We start from the raw sequence: 26,217 nt of genomic DNA, 5'->3' as shown, positions 1-26,217 counted from the left end.
GTTTCTCTGAGATGCAGCAGAAGGATGATTGTGAGCGCATGCATCAGATGAGAGAGAGACAGGTGGACAGGTCCTCACTTGAAAGAGTGAACCGCTTCAAAGCAGGCTTTGTCTCAGACTGAACACCCATGCATGAACCTTTCATATTGGTTAAAATAATAAATGCAAATTGGACACAAATATTACTGTATCATGCACAAGATACAGATTGGGTTGATGTATTTAGTATTTCTGAGGAAGAATTAGTTACAGGATTTGAGAAAGTGTGCAAGATTGATGTCACGAGTTTGGTTGGAGGTTTTAGTAACTATTTTATGAAAAATGTTTGTGTAATGTCCTTTAATGTCTTTGTACAGACAAGGAGTATACTTTTTTTTTTCAACTAAAACTATAAAACAAAAATTGTTTCAGTAATTGAAAAATAAGAGAACGTAAAATAAAATAAAAATTAATAAAATATTGAAATACAAAAATTACTTAAATGCAAATAAAAAGTTAATTAAAGCTAAATAGAGATGTAGCTTTTACATAAAAAAGCGAACAAAGATTAATAGAGTATATTTTACAAGAAATACAATTTCACGCTTCTTGCTTCAAAATTTCACATTTAGTTCAATATGTTACTTGCTGATTTCTGTAATAATTTGTGAAATTTACTAATACTACTGTTAAAAGGAGATTAACAGCAGAAGCAATAATGTTTATAGTCTTAGACATGCTAACAAAAATATATAAATATAGTTGCTCTTTTTTTGTCATAAACAAAATGTACTCATTGTGAGATTTTGGGTCTCTTAGATGCATTACTGAGATGTGGATGTTTTAAGATGTTTTCAGTGTAAATGTCTCAGGATTAGACATTTTGTGTCTATAACACACAGTCTGACACGTCTCTGTTTGGTATAATTTTCTCGACACCAGCTTGAGCACGAGATTAAACCGCATGCGTGCTTCACGGAGGTAATGAAAAGCTGTTTCTGGCCTTGCGTTGCAGGTCGTTTCACGCAGCTGGAGGCTAATTAACCCGCATGTGTCGGGGAAACTACGTCAGGAAACATTTCCCAAACACGTCAGATGATTCGAAACGAATGTCACAACAGTAGCATTTAATTAGGGTGAACCAGGAGTAATCAGAAACCCTGCCTATATCTTCTGTGTTTCTAGAGTCTATCAAGAAGAGCCCAGAATCGAATTCTGAAAACTCTTTTTACATGCTTTATGTTGACATGCCTGACATGGCGAATCCAGAAATTCACAACTCCTACATTTATAGCAGCGGCTGTGCTTCTGTCTATCTCTATCCCACCTCCAGAGAGACGAGCGCTATTCTTATCCCGATGAATGATGCTCTGTTCTGTGTGATCTCACATGAGCTAAGAAACACCTCAGATTTGCATGCTCTTTTAGTATTATTTATGTAGCACTGTACTTGATCTTAGTGCTGCATTCGACAATGTAGATCGTGGCATACTCATAGATCAATTACGTAACTATACAGGTATTCAAGGACAGGCTTTAAGATGGTTTAGATCCTACTTGTCCGATTGCTACCACTTTGTTTTTTTAAATGGGTAGTCTTCTCATTTATCACCAGTAAAATATGGAGTGCCACAAGGATCTGTCCTAGGTCCTCTTCTATTTTCAATAAACAAGTTATTGCTTGGATATATTATTAGAAAATACAAGATTAGTTTCCACTGTTATACTGATGATACTCAACTATATATCTCAACGTGACCAGATTAAACTTCTAAATTATCTAAGCTAACAGAGTGTGTAAAAATGTAAAAGATTGGATGACCAATAATTTTCTTCTATTAAATTTGGATAAGACAGATATATTACTTATTGGACCAAAAAACATTACACCGAAATCTCATAGATTTGCAATTAGACCGGATGTACTGTTACTCCCTCTACAGTCAGAAATCTGTGTGTTATATTAGACAGCAACTTGTCTTTTGAAAACCATATTTCCCATGTTACAAAAACTGCATTCTTCCATCTTAGAAACATTGCCAAGCTACGAAACATGTTATCTGTTTCTGATGCAGAAAATCTAGTTCATGCATTCATGACCTCTAGACTGGACTACTGTAATGCATTTCTAGGTGGTTGTCCTGCTTCGTCAATAAACAAGCTACAGGTAGTCCAAAATGCAGCAGCTAGAGTCCTTACCAGGTCAAGAAAATATGATCATATTACCCCAATTTTACAGTCTCTGCACTGGCTACCTATTAAGTTAAACGGTTTAGCTCCTCCGTATTTAACTAGCCTTCTACCACGCTACAACCCATCACGCACCCTAAGGTCACAAAACGCTGGACTTTTGGTCGTTCCTAGGATAGCAAAGTCCACTAAAGGAGGTAGAGCATTCTCACATTTGGCTCCCAAACTCTGGAATAGCCTTCCTGATAATGTTCGGGGTTCAGACACACTCTCACTGTTTAAATCTAGATTAAAAACACATCTCTTTTGCCAAGCATTTGAATAATGCATCTCATAATTTTGGACTGCAGTTGTATCTGATCGAATGCGCGCTATTATTCTTTAGCTTGGGTTAAACTAATTAATTTAACTTGGTTGGAACAGCAGCTATGCTAATGATGTCTCTATTTGTTTCTTTGTTTTGTCACGGATTTAAACAAGCTCCAGTCTTGAACCAGAACTCCTGAGAAGAGATGATGCTGACCCTGACCCTAAACAACATATACAGTACCACCAAATCTTGCTATAAGTTTGATTGCATCATCATAATTGCTGTTAATAGTGTTCATCGTCTGTTTGATAACGTCTTTAATTGATTTTTCCGCAGTCACCACTGATAAGCTACTACTAAATATTGTAGAAACTTAATTTTCTGTAGTTCCTTTTGTTGTTTTGCTGTGATTTGTATCGTAAAAAGCACTATACAAATAAACCTGAATTGAACTGTAGAATTTATTTATGAGTTATGAATTTACTATGAGTTCCCTTTTATTTCTAAATTTTGTTTTCATTTGAATTTCAGTTCAGAATTGTCATTTTATGTCCTTAAATTTTTTTATATATATTTCTGTATATCTTTAATTTTTGTATGTTTTAATAGATTTTAATCTAATATTTTATTTTATTTTAGATGTATTTCAATTAATACAATCTATTTTAATAATTTGGTATAAACCTGCCATTTGTTTTATGGAAAGAAGAGAATCATATATCTGCAATTTTTTTCTGCGTTTATCTTACAATTTACTTTTTTTTTGCAATTTTGAGAAGTTATCAGATATAAACTCATAATAGTGATATAAAGTCATAATTGTGAGAGATAAACTCAGATTTGCAAGAAAAAAGTCCATTGTAAGATAATCGCCAATTGTCCAATTGCATAATTATAATTGCTACTTATTTTATATATATATATATATATATATATATATATATATATATATATATATATATATATATATATATATATATATATATTTTATATATTTTGCAATTCTGACTTTGAATTTTTGAAAAGAAAAAAATTCAGAATTATGAAAATTCATTTCGATTTATTTTTGAGTGAAAAATATGTTTTAAAAAGGTTAAGCAGGTGGGTTTTGTGCATCAGCATCATTTAACCCGTGTCCAGACATTATTGCAATTGAAATTAATGGGAGTTGGAGTTAATATTAACTTTTTTTGGAATCAGAAGTGCTCACTGAAGCTCCAGTCGGCCTGTAGACATGAGTAAGGAGTATTTGTGCTGATGCTGAGTGTTTGAAGGAAAGCCATCTGAATATATCAAGTGAGGATGAAGCAGGATCAGTGACTGACAGTAATGATGATGTCTCGCCAGTACGTCACACAGGACAGCCGTCAGGTGTTCATCATGTCAGTCAAGTGTGGATGACTTGACAAACAGAGCACTGAGTCACAGGAACATCCTAGAACTACAGCACTTCTTCCTATTGTGTGTGTTTGGTGGTTTTCATGTCTCGGAACTTGGTTCTGGCTTTTGCATTTGCTCTTTCAGACAGTGAAGGGGAACTTTGTTGAATGAAGCCCTTTGTTTACTTGAATGAAAAGCACCTGAGGTTTGTTAGATGCTTGTGTGTGTGTGTGTGCTGAGGTCAATTTAATTACCAGAGATCAGACCAAAGTCCCAGGGACTTCCTCACTTCCTCATTCTTGCTGATTCACTGGTCTTTGTCTCTAAAACACTTGTGTACTTGTCTGTGGTGATTTTAAATAAAGTAATTGTGACTTTACATCTTGCAGTGTGGCACACAATGGCAACTTTGTTTCTGATAATTGCTTTAAATCACTGTGGCTTTCTTTCTTATTTTAAACTTTCACAATTATTTTGTACTTTTTTCATTTGTAATTTTCTTTAGATGCGTTTAGGGTGTGTGGTCAAATCACTATATTCTCGTTCTTAATTTTTTTTCTGCCTATATATATATATATATATATATAATATTTTTTTTGGTCCAATTGCTCTTTCTCTCCTATAAATGAATAAATTTATAAATTTAATTATTTATTTATTTATTTATTTATCATCCATCCATTTGTTTATCTGTATTTATTTGTTCTTTTTCATCTATTTTTATTTAAATATTTAATGATTTTATTCATTTTAAATGATCTATTATTATTTATCTATTTATTCTTTGTTTTTGTTTTGTATTTACCCATTTATCGATCTATTTTATGTATTTAGTTATCTATTTTTTATGTATTACATTTAATTTATTTTCATATATTTATTCTTATTAATTTTTATAATTTGTCTAATTTTATTTAGGTGTTTAGTTATTATATAATTAATAATACATTTTTTTATTTCTTTGTCCAATTGCTCTTTCCCTCCCAAAAATGATGAAGTAATCTATTTATTTAATAATTTATTTACTGTACCATCCATCTCTTTAGCTTTATTTTTTTGTTCTCTTTTTATCTATTTTTATTTAAATATTAATTTATCTATTTATTCATTTTTTAATTATCTATTATTATTTATCTATTTATTATTCGCTTTTTTGTTTTTATTTGCCCATTTATAAAAAAAATTATGTAATTAGTTATCGAATTTTTTAATTTTTACATTTATTTGTATTAATATTTTGTATGCATTATTAATATTTTTATTCATCAATTAATTATTTTATGTATCCGTTTTATTTTTTTAAATAGATCTGTGCATGTGTTTTCAGTCAAATCTTTTTGTAGACACGTTTATCAGCAGATTAACTTTAACACCTCGACTCTGTATTTAGTTTAACTAAGGGGTGTGTGTGTGTGTGTGTGTGTGTGTGTGTGTGTGTGTCTGATAAAAGAGACCAAAGTGATGACAGACCTCTGCTAATTGTGACAGCACTGTCTGAAATGTGAGTCTGCATGGGCGTGTGTGTGTGAGTGTGTGAGTGTGTGCGTGTGTGTGTTTGTGCGCGTGTGTGTGTGTGTGGGTCAGGTTTTGCCTATTGTGAGGACTAAGGATAGTTAAACCTAAAATCAGTTACACTGAGTGAGCAGCCAAAAGAGAAAAAAACTACTTGATAAAGATATAAATAATGATTTGAGGAGAATATAAAACTGCAAAAAGGTTTGGGTGAGGTTTAAATTTAGGGTTAGCTCATTATAAACCAGTAGAAGTGAAAGGAAATGAACGACAAGGGTTTCACACAACAGACCCCGTCGATCTCAAACAGTCACCAGCTGTGTGTGTGTGTTTAGTGTTACTGTGTCTGTAACACACTCATGTTGTATGAATTTTTGCCCTGCTGCCTTTCTGATGTCTGTTTGCTCATGGCTGAAGTGTCTTTACACTTTAATACTGTTTGCATTATCTGTGTGTGTGTGTGTGTGTGTGTGTGTGTGTGTGTTTCTCAGTCTCAGCTATCATGTTACACCATTCATGTCCTGTCAGTCACAGATCAAACTCATAGTCTTTCCTGTTCACCTGTGACATCACATCAAGGAGGCCACAGCCTCTTAAAGCCAGCACACACACACACACACACACACACACACACACACGCTCGCTCAGTGTCCGACGGGATCTAAAGGTGCTGTTCTTTCTGGAATACTGCTGGGATTGAGTGTTTGTCAGTATGCTGGACAACATTTGGTGAGGTGAAGTTTTATTACAGATTACCAGCAGACGTGTATTTAATATTCACATGTCCGTGTGGATGTCGATATGGTCACGCGAGGTTAGTGATGGACTGAGATTTGGCCATTTCGAAAATAAATGTTGTGTAAAATAGATGTTCATTTAATGTAATTGCTGTCATACTTCTACTAGAGCTGACAGTGTTGTATGTAAAGATAAGGACTGTGTTAGTTTTATCAGTGTCAGGGCTGGGCAGTGCTTGTATTTGTCAGGATGCTGTTATCTCCGTTTCCTGTTTGGATTGTGTGCATAGATTCACATAACTTGACCAATAATCTTTTTTTTATTAATGGCCTAAAGATTTTACTCCATAAATATGAGTTTTATTATTTTATTATTGTATAATTGTTTTAGGAAAAGTGCATTTTAGGTCTTGTAACTAGTATCTGTTTTTCCCCTTCTAGTTAATTTGAGCTAAACATTTTTTGGTCAAGTTAAATTAGTTTTTAAAAGCACAAATATTCCATGTAGTCTCTGTGTGGTCATTAATGTCAGATGTTAATAAAACGATTTGAGCAAAACCTTGTGTAAAGTAGGTTTAAATAGAGAACAGCAGAACATGTCAGCTTCCAAGTAGCATTTCATATTTACTGAGCACAGCCCAAAAATAATCCAGTCTCTCCAGTATTACATAATCCTGGTTTATTGAGTCGAGGTGTCAGGACTGATGTCAGAGCCGCTGCGCTGAATCATGCAAAGACAGAGCTGTTTTTGGACGGTCTGCACCTTTCAGAAAAGAAATCTCAAGAACATTCAGTTATGCTTCAGTTTGTGGTGTTTAATAAGGAACTAATTATATTGTTATTGCTCAAATTAGGGTTGGTGATTTGAATAAACCTCTAAAGCTTAAGGTTGGTATGATTAAAAAAACACATATATATATTTATATATATAGCATTTATTAGATAAAAAAATACTGTGAAATATTTTAAAATATAATTTATTTCTGTGATGTGCAGCTGTATTTTCAGCATCATTCCTCCAGTCTTCAGTGTCACATGATCTTCAGAAATCAGAATAATATGCTGATTTGCTCCTCAAGAAACATTTCTGATTATTTTCAATGTTGTTGGGCTGCTTCATATTTTTGTGCAAATCTTCATACATTTTATTTTTCAGTATTCTTTGATGAACAAAGTTTAAAAGAAAGGCATTTGTTTGAAATGGAAATGTCTTTCTGGTGATTTTTTTTTTAATCATTTTAATGCGCCCTTGATAAATAGAAGTATGCATTTTTTTTTTATAAAATAAAATAAATCTTGCTGACCTGTAGCATGCTTTAAATGAAAATAATACATAGAAATATAATGGTCTGAAACAGATGATGTTTTCTTCCTGGCGTAGCAGTTTTTTTTCTGCTGTGTCCTAGTTTCATCTAAGTACTATTAAGAGAAGATTGGTGGTAATTTGCTTAATCTAATCATGCTTTCAGTTTCATTCCAGCAACCCCTGCGGTTGATTTACTTTAGCCCCTCCCTTTTCTCCGACTCACTAGCTCTGATTGGTTGTGTGTTCCAGATTTAGCCACTCCCACAGCTGAAGATGTCAGACAATGGGGAAGTAGAAGACAAGCCGCCAGCTCCGCCCATGAGAAACACCAGCACCATGATTGGCTCGTCCGGTAAAGACTCAGGCCCACTGAATCACGGCTCCAAACCCCTGCCGCCCAACCCAGAGGACAAGAGGAGAAAAGAAGGCTTCATCCGATCCATACTCACCGGAGGAGGAGACAAGAGTGAGTGAAAACTCATTAAAAAAAATACTATTTTTAAAAAGAGGACTTAAAAACAATCCAGCAAGAACAGGATTTCTAGAGCGAGTCATTCAGGGTCAAAGCTCACAATAAACACAAGCATCTTACTTTATGACTGTAAACCTTTTGACTTTGAGGTTGATATTCTCCTTCATTTGTGGCAGCAGATTCTCACACTTTCTCATTGTATAAGACTCGTCTCCAAACACCTGTGCATCCGCACTTGTCTCCGTGTCAAGAGTCCGTCTCACTCCTGCATTCAGAGCGGCTCGTCTTTCTGCAAGGCCTGTTTATTGTTAATTACCAGCCGTTAGCACATCATTAATATATTAAAGACCCTGCCTGGCTTCAGCACACAGCAGATAGGGACGTTTTTAATAGGCATTAGCAGCATCTGCACACATGAGTGACACAGGAACTGGAAAACAGCACAATAGATGCATGACTGTGTATATATATTGTAATAATGTCATTATTAAATCCAAAAAAACCTCTGAGATTAAAACTGCAGAAAGCTAGTATATTGTATAAAACTAGTGCTAGATTCATTAAAAACTACTCTCTGACACTAGCTTTCTCTATTCTATCTATTATATCTACTTTTATTCTTTTATTGATTATAAAAACTGAACTCAACTTTAATCTTTTATTATAAAAAACAACCCTTTAAGACCAGAATTTTCTATTCTATTTCTATTCCATCTACTTGTTTAATTTTATTATAAAAACTTAACCCTCTAACACTAACGTTCTCTCTTTTATTTCTATTCTCTTATTTTTTAATAAAAAATTAACCCTCTAACACTAACGTTTTCTAGTCTATTTCTATTCTCTTTCATTTATTAAAAAAACGTAACCCTCTAACACTAGCGTTCTCTATTCTATTTCTATTATTTTATTTATTATAAAAAATGTACTCTCTAACACTAGCGTTCTCTATTCTATTTCTATTCTATCTTTTATTTATTATAAAAACTAAACCCTCTAACACTAGCATTCTCTATTCTATTTCTATTCTCTTTTATTTATTATAAAAACTTAACCCTCTAACACTAGCGTTCTCTATTCTATTTCTATTCTCTTTTATTTATTTAAAAAACGTAACCCTCTAACTCTAACATTCTCTAGTCTATTTCTATTCCATCTTTTATTTATTATAAAAACTTAACTCTGTAACACTAGCGTTCACTATCCTATTTCTATTCTATCTACTTGTTTTCTTTTTATTTCTATGAGTACTGCATAAGACAAGCCAGGACTTGTGGCAGCACTTACAGTACATATTGCTCTTTTGTTGGTTTGATTGCATCTTTTTATTCATTTGTAAGTCGCTTTAGATAAAAGCGTATGTTAAATATAAATGTAATGTTAAAACATGTTTGCAATGTGTTAAATCATGTTAACATTGTGCTAAAACATGCTAATAACATGCTAGAAATATGTTAAAATGTTAGAAAAAGGCTAAAACATAAGAAGCATTAACAACATGTTGAAACATGCATGCTATAATGATCTGTCTGTCTCTGTTTTTCTGATGGCTGTCAAACTTCAAGCTTTAAAACTAGTTAAAACTGAAAACCTTTTTCAAACTCAAACTTTAATTCATTATATAAAATATAATTTCAAAAAAATGTACACTTTAGTTTCCCGCTATTCTATACCGTATGTGTCTAAGAAAGAGACTAAATGAAAAATGTGATGAATGTTTAGAGTAGGTGATTGGAATCATTTACATTTAGACATCCCTTAACTCGTATTCTCTTCTTACACTCCACTGTGTCTCCGCCCCATCCTCGTCTTCAGCCAATAAGAAGAAAGAGCGTCCAGAGATCTCTCTGCCGTCGGACTTTGAGCACACCATCCATGTTGGCTTTGACGCCGTCACTGGAGAATTTACCGTAAGTCTGAGAAAATACCATTTCCTGTAGAAAACTATTCTATTTATACCTTCAGACATTATCACATATGCATATATTTCTAGATCATTAGACTCTTTTTATTTCTGACTTCACATTTGATTGTGTTGATCCAGTTTAAGATTTGTATCAAACCACTGGGAACAAAATATTGGCTTTTGACTACTTTTATGACAAATTATAGCCAAATTTTAAATGTTAAATTAATTAAGAACTTGTTAAATAGCACTTTTACGCTGGACTTAACTTTTAAAATAAATGAACTGACTTGATTCTAAAGAGATACTGCTAAAGAAAGCATTATAAAAAACGATGAATGGAAAGAAAAATGTCTGAAGTTGTTAATTTGACATCAGCAACCCAAATATAGAAAATTAACCTCCAGCAGTTCAGACTCGCAGGATTAACCTCCAGATCCAGAACTGTCTCCTCTTTACATCTGGTTTATTATATTTGATAAGATATTAAATGAGCTGTGGTCTTTTCCAGACCCCTAAATATGCCGTACGTTTCCTCCGTATGACACTGATTTGAGTTCCGTGTGTAATGAGTGTTAATGAGAGCCAGTGGGTCAGAACCTTAAACTGACGTTGGTGGGTAGAAAACCATGAGTGTGTTTTCACCAATCATACTGATCACAATGTGACCATATTTATCTGTCTGTCAGGTTTACCATTGCTTTTGGCATGCGCATGCTTTCATTGTCACTAGCATAGGCTGATTAACGAGGTTTAAACTGTGCTTGTGTTTGTGGCTCTCTATGTAGGGCATGCCTGAGCAGTGGGCTCGGTTGCTCCAGACGTCCAACATTACTAAACTCGAGCAGAAGAAGAATCCTCAAGCCGTTTTGGATGTGCTTAAATTCTACGACTCTAAAGAAACAAGCAACAGTCAGAAATACATGAGTTTTACAGGTGTGATGCACACTTCATACATAATACAGCTGTAACATCTCACATAATTGTAATTATGTATCATACAGATATATATATATATATATATATATATATATGTGTGTGTGTGTGTGTGTGTGTGTGTGTGTGTGTGTGTGTGTGTGTGTGTGTGTGTGTGTGTGTGTGGATTAGAACACACCTTACCACAAGAGCACACAACACACAAAAACCTTACCACAAGATTGTTTAGAAATACTGGGTAACACTTTATAATAACTGCACACTATTAATCATTAATTAAGCATTAGTAAACAGATAATTCATAATTTATAAAGCATTAATAGACAGTAATAAGCAGTTTATAAATACAGATATAAATGCTTTATTCTTGATTTAAAAGCATATCTATACTGTGTTTAATAATTGTATTTTCATACTTTATTCATGATCAATTTATCATTTCTCAGTGAAGTATAGCATTATTTACAAACCAGTTATTTAGTTGCCAGTGATTCATAAGATCACAAGAAATGTAGTAAATTCAGGTAGTTATAAAGCATTTAGTAGTGGTCAGTTAACTATTTATGTGAGCTCATCTAAAGTGAGGACTAGTTATGCCTTGTAAAGCATTTATAAAGGATATTTAAAGGCTCAGTTATCTTCTAAACAAAAAACGTAAAACAAACACAACACAGTGATACAGAACATATAAATATTAACAGCCTTTAAATCTCATTTGTAAAAGCTTTACAAGGCATAAATAGTCCTCACTTTAGATGAGCTCACAAAAATAGTTAACTAACAACTACATGTTTTATAACTACCTGAATTACAGTAGAAATACATGTTAATAAACCATTTATTAACACTATAAGTAACTATTACTATATGTCTGAATAAAAAGATGTATGAATGCACATTTAAATAGTTTATTAATCATTTACTTACAATTTCTAAGTGATCTTATGAACCACTGACAACTCCTTAATAACTGGTGTGTAAATAATGCTATACTTAATTTAGAAATGTTAAATTGATCATTAATTAATAAAGTATGAAAAAACAATTATAAAATACATTATAGATATGCTTTTAAATAAAGCAGTTATATCTGTATTTATAAACTGCTTATTAATGTTTATTAATGGTTTATAAATGATTAATTAACTGTTTCCTAATGCTTAACTAATGATTAATAGCATGCAGTTATTATAAAGTGTTACCAAATACTGTTGTTTATTGCACATCTATATATTTATTCAGTGACGTGAAGAAACTCAGGCCTAGTATTACGTTTTACTATAGTAAATGTAAGAATTAAACAATCATTCTATGTCAATAAATTAACCAAATGGGTTTATACCAGCCACCAAATCCATTATAAATCAGCAGTTGATCAGTGATGTGTTGTCTGTTGTTTATTTCTATAGTCCATTTCTCATTCTTCTGTTTTTAATTTCAGACAAAGGTGCCGATAACTACAGCTCTTCCAACGCAGTGGTGAGTTATTGTGCCGTCCGACTGTGTTTTCCATGTTTATCTGTGACACGCAAGTGTTTGAGGTCAAGGGGGGAATGTGGAGGCAGGTTTTCTCTGCTCACATGACAGAGGATAGGATGGGTGGAAGTTTGCTGGGGGGAAGAGACGGGAACCAAGATCTAAAATGGATGGGGTGGGGGTTGCAGTGAACAACAAGGTGACAGAGTCCAATAAGAGCTGCCCACTCAACAGAAGGACAGAACTGATGCCAGCCACTCGAGGCTGTGCCAATGGGTTCATCTCTCTCTCTCTCTCTCTCTCTCTCTCTCTCTCTCGCTCTCTCTCTCTCTGCATTGTGAATCAGCATCTTTTTCATCCAGTTCTCCTGCTGAGCTTTGCCATATCCGTAGCTCAGACTGAATCAGGTTAGATGCAAAGCAAGATGGGGAGTAATGTTTTAGTTGTGGTGTATTGGGTCATCTTGTGAGGCCCGCTGGGGTTGAATGCGGTCAGCGCTGCTCTTGTGGTTGGCATGTCGGCATTGGGTTTGTTTTGCACTCATGTTGTGATGTCAGTCGGTCAGCCTCACTTCCTGCTCGGCTTGTTTCATGCTCCGCAGAACTCCAAGACCGTTTCCGAGACCCCTGCCGTGGCCACGGTCTGCGAGGATGATGATGAGGATGAAGCCACGCCTCCACCAACCATCGCACCCCGTCCCGAACATACAAAATCTGTGAGTGTTTACTTAAATAGGTCAATGTTAAAGGGTAAGTTCACCCAAAATTTAAATTAGGCCGCGTTTTACTCTAAGCCTGAGTTACCCTAGGTGTATATGATCTTTCAGACGAATCCAGTCTGAGTTATATTAAAAAATTGTCTTTGATCCATCAAACTCTATCATTACATTGGGCCCAATCACATGGTTTCAGACTCAATCGAATTCGGATATATTTAATAAAGGTGTGAATAAATACTCGATTTATACTCGATGCCAGAGGGCGCTCTTGCGCAGAAAGTCAAATCAGGAAATTCCTAATATGGACAAAAGCACCCAGCTATCGCTGTATGAAAAGTTGTTTTCACAGAAAAACTAAAACTTTTGAAACACGAAGACATTAATATACGATTACGACAATATATGGTATCTCCAGCAGGTGAAAAAGTATATGAAAAATGCAGTGCTGATTGACATAGCATTTAATACAGTATAGAAAATATTTTGCCTTATTATGTGATAAACAGTGTTTGTTGTATATAAACAAATCATTAATATTTGTTATCGTCCAGCATTTATAGATTTCTAAGCCAATTAAAAGCTAGAAATTAGAGAAAAATTTAAGTTGTCTATCCTACCAGTCAGAAGTGATGAACAGTAAGCTTGTTAATGTTGTTTAAAGAAGTCTCTTCTGTTCACCAAGCCTGCATTTATTTGATCCGAAGTACAGCAAAACAGTAAAATTTTGAAATATTTGTAATAGTCTATTTAAAATAGTTGTTTTCTATTTTAATATATTTCAGAATGTAATTTATTGAACATCCTGGATTGTTTTTTTCGCTCTTCTTTATTATTTTTTATGTATTATAGAAGTATCGGATCGGGACTCAGTACCGGTAGATACTCAAAATCAAATGTCTTGGACTCGAGAGCAAAAAAAAACGGATCGGGACATCCCTATAAAAAGCGCCCATCCATAATAAAGTGTCTTAAACGGCTCCTGGGTGTAAACAAAGGTCTTCTGTAGCGAATCAATGCGCTTTTATAATAAAAATATTCATATTTAAAACGTAATAATCACTTTACTCTAGCTTTTAAAACCACAGCCTCATTTTCATTTTTGGGTGAACTAAACCTTTAAGGGTTAAAATGCTAAGGTATTTTAAGTGTTTTCCAGGTCCTGTATATATATGATTTATATACTAGTATAGTATTTTTTTATATAGTTAATAATTTATTAATGATTTTAATTAATCAATTATTTTTTTTATTTTTAATGGATTTTTTTTTGTAATGTTATGTCCTTTTGTAATTTTTCTTATTTTTTATATACCTACTCAGTTTTATTAGTTAATTCATTATTTTTCAGTTTTATTGAAATTTTATGTTTGTGTAGTTGCCAGGTGGTTGCTAAGGTGTTTTCTAAGGTTGCTAGGTGAATGTTTCATATGGTGTTGTTTATGTTTTTTTAAGTGGTTGCTAGGCACTTACTAAGATGATGTAACCGTTTCCTTGAGCATTGCTAATGAGTGTTTGGGAGGTGGTTAGTAGCAGTTTTGTTTTAGTATTATATATACACTAATACAGTTTTTAAAATATTGTGAATTAGCTTGAATTATTTTTATTTTTAAATATTAATATATAGTTGTTGTTTTTTTACTTTTAGTTTCAGTTTTATTTATTTTTTATTTCCGGTTAGTAATTTTCCATCTTCACCTGAAGCTTATTTCAAGGCAACATTTCTAATTTAAGATTTTCATCTAATATTGGTTTTATTGCAGATTTATTTAAATAAACCAAATATTTTGAATAGATTTTGTTAGAATTAATGATGATAATCTGGTTGTGGTTATTGGTGTCCAGGCGGTTTCTAAGGTGTTCTGAGTAGTTGTGAAGTGGTTAGTAGGTTATTGTGGTTGCTGGTTGGTTAAACAGACAGACGGGCAGCTGTAAGATGTTTTTGGATTTGTGGGTGTTGTCTGGAAGATGCAGATACGTGACAGTCCGGTCTGTAGTCTAGAATAATGAGTTTCTGACTCTAGACGCCTCCAAGCTTACCTGTAATTACAGAATAAATATGCATGTGTTCAGAGCGGGGGTAGGTGACTGGAGCTTTATTACAGGAGCGCGCGCGTGTGTGTGTGTGTGTGTGTGTGTTCCTTTCATCTGTCTGGAGATCACTGGATCAGTCCTGGTTGGCTTCTAGTCACCCGGGTTGATTAAAGATGCTCCATCAGCGCTCATTCATGTGTGGTTTTGATGTGAAGGGGTTTCACCCTCATTAGGTCAGAGGAGATGAACGATGTCCTGTAATGTGTTCACTTCACACACACACTCACACACACACGATGCTTGGCCACAGGCGGCTTGTAGTGCATTTCTGATTACTTTGAGCTCATGTTACAGTGTCCACTAAATCTGGGCAAAATATGTTCGGGAAGACAGGGGATAAATATTCTAATTTCACTCCGAGCGCAAGTAATTTAAAGGTCCCGTTTTTCGCGCTTTTTTGAAGCTTTGATTGTGTTTACAGTGTGCAATATAACATGTTCATGTTTCGCGTGTAAAAAAAACACAGTATTTTTCACACAATTCACCAATCTGTATACCGATGTTTTCACTGTCATAAAAACGGGCTGATGACTTCCTTGTTCTATGAAGTCCCTCCTTCAGAAATACGTAACGAGTTCTGATTGGGCCAGCGGTTCCTGTGTTGTGATTCGACAGCAGCATAGAGCAGGCTGTCCTCCTGGTAACGTGATTGGGCTAGTTTTGAGAAGCAAGTGGGCAGGAGCATGTGCTGGAGATGTATTTATAGTCACAGGAGCATTTTTATGGATGAGACGCGCATGCAAATCTCATTAGATTTTTTTGCACAGCACTAACAACATCTAGTTAACAAAGCTAAACAGCGTTGCCCTTTGTGTAATAAGTTACAGAAACTGTTAAACGCACCAACTTAAATAATAAGATACACTTTCTGGTTGTAGTCCATAAACAAAACCTTCTCCAGACAAAATGCTCCATCTTTCAAGAATAATCTTTGTGCGAATACAGCATTATAAACTGATTGAGAAAGTTGTCCTCAGCAAGCTGTCCTCAGCAAAATTGGCTGCACATAGTTTTACATGTGGATTATAATTTTCGGGAACAGAGTTAAACATTAATTGTAACCATTGATCTCTAAGTACAGCGTCCCTGGGAAGCCCAAACAAAGGTGATTGGACTCCAAGATGAAAATAACAGCGTTTCTACGACATGGCGACAAACACACTCTTCAAATGCAACAAGGCCACGCCCCCTTTTTGTGTATTCATGTGGGCGGAGGTTAGTCAAAAACTGTTTTAGTGACGTCATTGCTGCAGGATCTAGAGGGATGTAGTCCAAACGGGTCGTTTTTTTTAGGCGAATTCTGTTAAATCAAATATCTCGCTTGGCATTAAACTTTGAGCTTTAGAATTTTACAGATAATGTTTATACTCTAACAACAACATTACACACTAACTAAAGTTTAAAACATGGGATCATGAAGAACGGGACCTTTAAAGAACAATAATCTTGTTTGTTTGTTGGGGTGAGACTTAGTGCCCAAACATGTTTTGTGAAAATGCATTGGGACTTCTTTGATTTGGTTAACAAACAATTTCAACAAATTGTAATTGGTTTTTTTTTTCACTCTTTTCAGGCAAACTTATTTTCATACAGTATCATCTGGGTTTGTCTCTGTGAATGTGTGTGATGCTGATCCTGGCGGTTCTGTTTTGTTCTGAGGAGAGAATTATATTCACTTGAGTCACTTCAGACCGAGCTGTGCTGGGATATGTGTTTTATTGTGTCTGTGGTACCAGCAGGCCGGTCCTTTCCCAGAATGTCTTGTGAATCATCCATTGCTCCGTTTGGGCCCCATGTGGTCTGATACATGTGTCTAAGAAACTGGACTGGAAACCAATTTATTTTATTTATATTTTTCATATATATACATTTATTGATTAGGTTTATATCTATAATTTATTATGTTTTTATTTTATTTTATATATATATATATATATATATATATATATATATATATATATATATATATATATTCTATTCATCGTTTTAATCTATTTAATATATTTGTTTTATTTATTTATTCAACTTTTTATTTTATTTTATTAAATATATTTTATTTTACCTAATTCATTCTATTATATACGTATATACATTTTATTTCATTTGTATCTATCTAAATTATAATTTGTATTTTATTAATATATGTTTATATTAATTATATTTATATTTTTTATTTATCTTAATTTATTTACTTAATTTAATCTTAATCTATTAAATCTATTTACTTGTTTTATTTTATCTATTTACTTAGTTTAGTTTTCATTTTACTTTTTATTTTATTTGATTAAATATATTAGTATTTTATTTCCTCCACTGCTAATGTCGTCTCCCTCCACAGATCTACACGCGCTCCGTTATCGACCCCCTCCCTCCTCCACTCTCCACCAAAGACGCAGCTACGTCACCCATCAGTAATGTGGCCGCTGACGGAGGCAGCCCCACCCCAACACCCTCCACCAACACCCCGACACCCTCCACGCCACAAAACACCGACAAAACACGCAAGAAGAAGATGACCGACGAGGAGATACTCGAGAAACTGCGTAAGTGTCCACACACGAGACACTCAAGGGTCAGAGGTCACGTTTATATTTGTAGAGCGCATTGTGAATCATATACAATACACTACCATTCAAAATTTTGGGGGTCAGTAAGATTACTATCATTTTTGTTTATAATAATTTAATGCTTATTCAGCAGAGATGCATTATATTGATACTGAAGATCATGTGACACTGAAGACTGGAGGAATGATGCTGAAAATACAGCTGCGCATCACAGAAATAAATACATCTTACAATATATATGCAATAGAAAACACTTATTTTAATTTATAATAATATATCATAATTTGTACTATTTTTACAGCATTTTGTATAAAATAAATGCAGCCTTAGTGAGCAAAAGATGCTTCTTTCCAACCCTACAATTCAGATTCGTGTATTCAAAACAATGATAGATAACAATTATAAAATATGTATTAATGATGCATTTATATTATATATATATTTATATAGATCCATTGTATTTAATCCATCCAAGGCACAGCTGTGCTATTCTCTCTTCAGGTCTCTTTTTCCTATGTGATGATAATTTACATACACATCACTATTTCATATCCAGTTATTTATCTATTTAGTAAGTAGCCCTGTAATAAGCAGTCAGCGAGAGATTATTGCTAAATAAACCCCAGATCACATGTTCAAGGTTTATGTTAACGACCGGCTGACTGCACATTATTCCTGACATATTAAATATGTATAATGTATTTATTTTTTTAAAGAATTCAAACCCGCTTCTATCTCGTGATTGAGTGTTCATGCTATGCTTATTTTATTTTATTTTTCGCTTGTCTGTTGCCTTATTTTATGGTCGTTATTGTTTTTGTTTTACATGCATATGTTATGATTTAGCATGAAATGATTCCCAGTCATTTAGTTTGAGCTGTTCTAGAGATGCATGACTTTCTAAGAACCTGTGTCTTATTAAAAACCCCATGCGCTCCAGACGTGCTCAGATCGTCCTCTGCTGGTAAGAACGGGATGCTGCTGCAGTCATCCAGTGTGTCTCTGTCACTCCAGGCCCTTCTTGGCCAAAGATTTGGCATCCACCATTTAAAACAATAGCTGCCGGGTTACACATCAAGCTGAAGACGTTCCTGTCTTTCCCTGAATGATCAGACCTCGGCCTTCTTCCTCCCTGTGTTTTCCATCTGTCTTGTCCTAAGGGTTTAGAGGTCTTTTCTTCCCCGTCGCTCTCATTGCTCAACATGTTTTTACTGGAAACGACCGTGTGCTTTCCTTCACAGCATGTGTCTGATCTCACTTCCAGAGGAGATTAGATCAGATGTCAAAGGAAATATGAACATAAACATAACTTTTTATAAATATAATCTGGAAAGTAAAATATATATTTGCATAAGAAGTTTTTTCCTTATAAACTTAAAATCAACTTTTGCACTGTTTTTTTATTGCAATAAAATAAAAGTATTACATTTTATTGTATTTTTGCATTTCAGTAACTCTATTTTGTTAAATTATTTGCAGTATAATATTTTATATGTAATGTGTGTGTTTGTTGGTGTATATATATATATAATTGTTCATTTTTAATCATGCATGCACCATTGTAAAGCAGTCTAGCCTAGTTTTGAGCTTTTATTTTGTCTGGTTTAAAAATTAATCTCCATCTGATCTCCAGTTTATTTACGCCATAAGGATATATCCCTATATTGATTATAAAACCGATTTGTCTTGGAGCTCTCTCACAATCCTGAAACACTGTTCTCATTTCTTTTCTGTTGTCTGTTAAACGGCTGGCTTTTCCTCCCTCCATCATCTCTGTCTCTTAAGTTTTCATTTTTTGTGGGGTTTTGTTTTTCCTAAAATAAGATGTGACCTCCACTCCGCAGGAAGTATAGTCAGTGTGGGCGACCCGAAGAAGAAGTACACGCGATTTGAGAAGATTGGCCAGGGGTGAGTTTCATGATTGAGGTCGTCTTATTTGTGCCAGATCCCACCGTCTTCAAACAATCATCCTGATCTCTATTTGCTTCCCTCATCAGGGCGTCTGGAACGGTCTACACAGCCATAGACGTCGCCACGGGACAAGAGGTGAGAGCCACTGACAGGGTTCTCATCTGCAGCGTGACACCAGACAGGCGTTCAGCACATGCATGACGTATTGCATGCATTAAATCATGTTCAGCCGACAAATGTAATGCTTAATATAGAATATCATGAGATCAATACTTACAAAACTCCACTATAAGATAAGCATCTCTGTTATTGTAGCTCATAGGGTTATTGAGTTAAACGACATATTGTATGAAATAATAAGAGAATATATTCAGAGAATATTGTTTTATTATGTGAACTTCTTAAAAATGTTGTTTCTTACTGCAGTAAATGATAATAAAATATAAACAGCATTTTTTTTTAACTACTGCTAATACAAATAATACCATTATTAAAATAGTATATATATATAAAATATATATATATATATATATATATATATATATATATATATATATATATGTGTATCTCTTAAGTGTAAATTTTTCCAAATTTAGATTTATACATCATCTGAAAGTTGAATAAATAATCTTTTCATTGATGTATGGTTTATTAGGATCAGACAATATTGGCCGAGATACAACTATTTGAAAATCTGGAATCTGAGGGTGCAAATAAAAAATATATTGAGAAAATCGTCTTTAAAGTTGTCCAAATGAATTCTTAGCAATGCATATTATTAATAAAAAATAAGTTTTGATATATTTATGATAGGAAATTTACAAAATATCTTCATGGAACATGATCTTTACTTAATATCCTAATGGTTTTTGCTATAAAAGAAAAATCAATAATTTTGACCAATACAGTGTTTTTTTTTTTTTTTTTTTTGGTTATTGCTACAAATATACCCCAGAGACTTCAGACTGCTTTTGTGCTCCAGGATCAGATTTTATACATCCTAATGGGTGTCAAAGCAGCATTAGCTCATGCATAAAAAGTAAAATGATTTACTACTACTAAAATGATATGTGTTGTGTTTTACGTGTTATACATTATATAATTTTAAATAACTTGCATGCACTATTGGAAGGCAGTCCAGTAAGAAACCAACATTTTATAAAGAAGCAATTGCTTCCAATCGATGTCCTTCTACCACCCAAACACCTTCTCTGTTAGCTTTAGCTGTTGTTGCTATTATTTTCTGAAATTGCATGGTAAATATGCCATTTGGCAGCATTTGGAGAACACTTATCCCAGCGTTGGAGATATGGACAGTCTTTACAGTGTCACATGATCTCCAGGTTAATAGAGGGCAGCTCTCGTCATCATTAACCTGCCTCTGACGGAGACTTCACCGCTCTCACTGATCGATACCAGTGAATCAGGAGATGCAGGAGGGTAACGGTGTAGGATATTGATCTGATGACTGAACCCGCACACACACACACAGCTAATCTCAAACCAGTCCTCACGCATGTTAATGGAGAGATGGAGCCAAAGCATCATCATCCAGTGAGTCTAAAAGCTTTGACTCGGATGTTTGTTCTCTCAGGTGGCCATCAAACAGATGAATCTGCAGCAGCAGCCCAAGAAAGAGCTGATCATCAACGAGATCTTAGTGATGAGGGAAAACAAGAACCCCAACATCGTCAATTACCTGGACAGGTCAGTTTAATAGATTCAGATTTTTCCTAATCTGTATTTTTTCCTGTTTTCCTGTACATTCCTGTGCCACATGTTCCGGTTTATTTTTATTTTTTTCTCAATTATATTTTCATATTTTTAGGTCTATTTTTAAGTTCTATTCTCTTATATTCTTTCATTATTTTTAAAGTTATATTATCTTTTTTTTTGCATTGTTTTTCATTTATTATTTTATATATTTTATTTTACTTCTTGTTGTTTTCTTTTATTTTTCTATATTATATTTTCCTAATATTTGGTAATATTTTTCTTTTGCATTATCTTTTCTTTTCTTTTTGTTTTATTTTTTAATGTTATGTTTTCTTTTTTGCATTGTTTTTTGTTATTTTCCATTTATTATTTTATATATTTTCTTTTACTTCTTGTTGTTTTCTTTTACTTTTCTATGTTATATTTCCATTTTTTTTATTTTCTTTTGCATTACATTTTCTTTTTCTTTTCTTTTTTCTTTTCTTTTTTAATGTTATGTTTTATTTTATTTTTCATTTGTTTTTTTGTTAATTTAGTTTATATATATATATATTAGGGGTGTAACGATACGCGTATTCGTATTGAACCGTTCGGTACGACGCTTTCGGTTCGGTACGCGGTACGCATTATGTATACCGAACGGTTCGTTGGAGTAATTAATTATATTTGAAAAAAAAAAAGAGAGAGTGAAAGAAATATATAGAGATATGCGTTCAACAAGGTAGCCCAATAACCCAAACAACGTAACAGGCAACGCCCCTGACACTCCCGAAGAAGAAAAAAACACCATCTTATATGTTTATGTTAGGCTACTCAGCAGGCGCTCGCTCACTCAGTACGCGCTGAAGGCTCGTTGCAAAATAGCCAATGCGTTTAACAGACTAGAAATGAGAAGATCCTCCAATAACCAACAGGTCTGGTGTTTGGGTGCACTTTGGATTCCCTTTAAGCTATAATGGTGATGGCAAGAGAGTGGTGGATAAAAAAACAACGGTATGTCGCATCTGCAACATGACAGGGTACACCAGCGGGATTACAAAAAAAAAAAAAAAAACACCAGCGGGAATATCTGGGATATATGCGTCAGTACTATCTGGGAAAAGACGAAAAAAAGGAGAAACATGCACGCAGCAAACTATCCCTGCAGCATTTAGACACTATAGCTTACAGGGAATCCAACCCAAACACCAGATCTGTTGGTTATTTTAGGATCTTATATTTCTGGTCTGTTAAATGCATTCGACATTTTGCAACGAGCCTTCAGCGCGTGCTGAGTGAGCGAGCGCCTTAGGGGCCGTTCACATATCGTGCCTAAAAACGCATGGAAAACGCTAAGCGCGTCTTTCTCCTGAGGCGTCTGTCTTTGCTAAGCAACAATGACGTGCTCTCTCCATGAGACGCGGAAATTTCAGCGAAGGATAAATGGATTTGCAGCTCTAAAAATCGCTTGCAGTAGCTCTGCTACTGAATTTATTTCAAAATTGCAATCCATATACAACTATGATCAGCTGATCCTTCATCTTGGCTGAGCTCTCAACGTTGTTACGGGAAAGGATGAAGCTGATTGGTTGGTTCTTGTCACATGACCCGCGGTGCGCTTGCGGCATTCTGAAAAGTTGAGATGTTTTTACATTTTGCTGTATCTAAAACGTATCGAACCGAACCGAACCGAACCGTGACATCAGTGTATCGTATCGAACCGAACCGTGAATTTTGTGAACCGTTACACCCCTAATATATATATATATATATATATATATATATATATATATATATATTCTTTTTTATATATTTTCTGTTATATTCTTTCCTAGTTCATTTTTTTTTTTTTTTCTTAAAATTTTTATTTTATCCTAAACTAATATTTTCTTCTATTTTTCGTATATTTTAAACTGCTTTTTTCTTGTTTTAAGCACAAACATTCCAAGCTTTCCAAAATCTGCTTGACTATCTTGACTATTTAAGAAAAATAATACATTTAAAATTATAATCAATAAAAATAATAATGAATTATTTAAAATATATTTTCTCTAAAAAACAGTCTAATGGTCTTAAACGATTTTGTTTCTGAAGATAATGAAAATACAATGAAAATTAGTCTGTAATAAAAAAAAAGACGTATTTGGGTTATCATGTCTGGCTCTGATGTGTTTTTCTGTGTCCGAGGTGAATCTCTCCACGTCTGCACTAATAACGGCAGCAGCATCCAGTGATCCTGTTGTCATGGCGATGCTGCTGCATCACTCAGGGATGCGGTGTGTGTTGACGATGCTCTCTTGTTGCCGTAGTTACCTGGTGGGAGATGAACTGTGGGTGGTGATGGAGTATCTGGCCGGAGGCTCCCTGACGGATGTGGTGACGGAGACGTGTATGGATGAAGCGCAGATCGCCGCCGTCTGTCGGGAAGTGAGTCTGGAATAAAGCCAAGCCTTGCTGTCTTCTAAGGGAGTATCATCAGTGAAAAGGAACCTCACAAGGGAATGATTTGGAACACTCTGCATACTCAGGAACTCATTAGTGGAGTTTCTTTAAAACTCACAAAGTTAATTCCAATAGATTTTGATGTTAGCTAACTTTACAACACACTACTTTAATAAGCATAATACACAGCACACACAAATGTTAAGTGAAATCACACATTTGTAATTTGATTGACTTCCCATTTTCTGCAGTATTTATTTAGTTTAGTATATACTGAATTTAACTATATTCATAATCATCTTTTTGGGGAAGTCAGCAATCTTGGGGTATTTGTCATTTTTGGTAATTTACTGAAATAAAAAAGCTGAAATAAAATATTAATTGCAAAATATCTAAAATAAGAATGATAATAATCATGATAATAAAAAAATAAAAAAATCACATAATGAAATAATAAAATCACATAATGAAAGTTTACAATAAAATGAAAATATAAAAATAAATATTAATAAATAATTTAATAGTGAATAAATTATACTAAACAGTATGATTAAGTACTAAAATTAGTTACTAAAACAAAATGACTAAAACTGAAAAAAATTACAGCTAAACAGAGATATCTATAAAAAGCTAATAAAACAACAAAAGCACTTAACAAAATACTAAACATTTATGTAAGAAAATATACAATTAAAAGCTAATTCAAAATATGAATAAATGCTATAATACTGTATAAATAATAAGTATAAAAGTATAAATAATAAAATAAAAGTATAAATAATACTTAACATTAAGCTGAAGTACTAAAATTAGGCAATTACTAAAATTGAAATAAAAATATCAAAATAAAACTAATAAATGCAGTATTAAAAGTGAGCTTTGTGTGCAGTGGATTCTGTGGTTTGTGTGAAGTGCATGTTTGAGTTTGCTTCATTCACTCCTCAGTGTCTCCAAGCGCTGGAGTTTCTGCACTCGAATCAGGTCATTCACAGAGACATCAAGAGCGACAACATTCTCCTGGGCATGGACGGCTCTGTCAAACTCAGTGAGTTTGACCAGAAACTATTTTTCTGCTAATTTTGCTTGCCGTTTTTCTTTCTTCATGGTTGCAAAACATTTAAATCTTGGCCTCAAGCGCTGTTTAAATGATCACATTTCTCATCCATGGCTTTGCTAATGATTTAAAGCAAGCATACATGTGATATGCTGTATGTGTTTCTTTGTGATTTTATATTTTCTCAGCAGTAGAGGGAGCAAGAGTCCAGATTATGTCCATTGCATCTGCTGATATGCTTTCAGTTTTTCTAACACCAGATGGTCTAAACCTGTCTGTCTGTCTGTCTCTCTGTCAGCTGATTTCGGCTTCTGCGCTCAGATCACTCCTGAACAGAACAAGCGAAGCACTATGGTTGGGACACCCTACTGGATGGCCCCAGAAGTGGTGACCCGCAAAGCCTACGGCCCCAAAGTGGACATCTGGTCCCTGGGCATCATGGCTATCGAGATGATTGAGGGCGAACCGCCGTACCTCAACGAAAACCCTCTGAGGGTGAGAATAAAGACATCCAAACTCACTTATATGTGCACCTTATCACTACAGATTTCAGAAGAGTGAGATAAATATATATATTATGAATCATGGTATTCTTTGCAGTACTTTAGGGCATCATGTCCCAAAACCACGGGTTTATACACACACACACACATATATATATATATATAACATCAGCTTTAAAGGCTTTTATCTTAATATATTTGCTAAAATTATTTGTGGGCAGACCTGTGGTTAATTTGTGGCAAACAATAATGATTAGATTTATATATATTTAGGATGTTTTTGTATAGTTTTGCATTAGATGTTGGATCCACTCGAAAATTTCAAATGGCTTTTTTTAATGAATGGAACTGCTGCTGAATGTAGATGGGTTGGGTGTGACCTTTAACCCCTGCTGTGGTCCAGGCTCTGTATCTCATCGCCACCAATGGAACGCCGGAGCTGCAGAACCCAGAGAAACTCTCCTCCGTGTTTCGGGATTTCTTAAACCGCTGTCTGGAGATGGACGTGGAGAAGAGAGGCTCTGCCAAGGAGCTCTTACAGGTGTGTGTGTGTGAGTGTGTGTGTGTGTGTGTGAGTGTGTATCTGTGTGTGTGTGTGTGTGTGTGTGTCTGTGTGTGTGAGTGTGTCCATGAGTGTGTGTCTGTGTGTGTGTGTGCTTGTGTGTGTGTGTGTATGTGTCTGTGTGTGTGTATGTTTGTCTGTGTGTGTGTGTATGTCTGTATCTGTGTGTGTGTGTGTGTGTGTGTGTTTGTCTGTATGTGTGTGTCTGTGTGTGTGTGTGTGTGTGTGTTTGCGTATGTCTGTGTGTGTGTCTGCGCGTGTGTCTGTGTGTCTGTGTCTGTGTGTCTGTGTGTACGTTTAGTATTTTCCTCGTAAACCTATTAAAGTTATTAATGGTTTGTCAATCTTACAAGAAAAAAAAACCTGCCAGTATCAATGCATATGTATATGTATGTGTGTGTGTGTATATATAATTACATAAACCTTAATAAACCTGAAATGCATCAGTGTATATCAGTGAAAAGTGACTT

At 34.3% G+C, this 26,217-nt stretch overlaps 1 protein-coding gene across 4 annotated transcripts in view; it reads left to right on the top strand.

The window, feature by feature from the left end:
* pak1 (p21 protein (Cdc42/Rac)-activated kinase 1) overlaps positions 1-26,217 on the top strand; it is a 45,985-nt gene that overhangs the window by 16,824 nt on the left and 2,944 nt on the right. For 2 of the 4 annotated variants that reach the window (XM_052532020.1, XM_052532021.1), the window contains exons 2-14: positions 7,664-7,880; positions 9,702-9,796; positions 10,581-10,728; positions 12,170-12,207; positions 12,806-12,919; positions 17,352-17,556; positions 19,425-19,488; positions 19,578-19,626; positions 21,086-21,198; positions 23,496-23,613; positions 24,574-24,673; positions 24,981-25,177; positions 25,589-25,726. In XM_052532020.1, the coding sequence (XP_052387980.1) occupies positions 7,688-7,880; positions 9,702-9,796; positions 10,581-10,728; positions 12,170-12,207; positions 12,806-12,919; positions 17,352-17,556; positions 19,425-19,488; positions 19,578-19,626; positions 21,086-21,198; positions 23,496-23,613; positions 24,574-24,673; positions 24,981-25,177; positions 25,589-25,726 (1,572 nt within the window). In that variant the 5' untranslated portion in view covers positions 7,664-7,687. Of the gene's footprint in view, positions 1-5,953; positions 6,106-7,663; positions 7,881-9,701; positions 9,797-10,580; positions 10,729-12,169; positions 12,208-12,805; positions 12,920-17,351; positions 17,557-19,424; positions 19,489-19,577; positions 19,627-21,085; positions 21,199-23,495; positions 23,614-24,573; positions 24,674-24,980; positions 25,178-25,588; positions 25,727-26,217 lie in introns of those variants that run through there. The other 2 variants (XM_052532022.1, XM_052532023.1) reach the window with 2 other exon arrangements.

Source organism: Carassius gibelio, chromosome A18 (assembly GCF_023724105.1).
Source record: "Carassius gibelio isolate Cgi1373 ecotype wild population from Czech Republic chromosome A18, carGib1.2-hapl.c, whole genome shotgun sequence".
Classification (NCBI taxonomy): domain Eukaryota; kingdom Metazoa; phylum Chordata; class Actinopteri; order Cypriniformes; family Cyprinidae; genus Carassius; species Carassius gibelio.
Note: the sequence above shows the minus strand (reverse complement) of the source record. Positions and strands in the feature narration are given on the sequence as shown.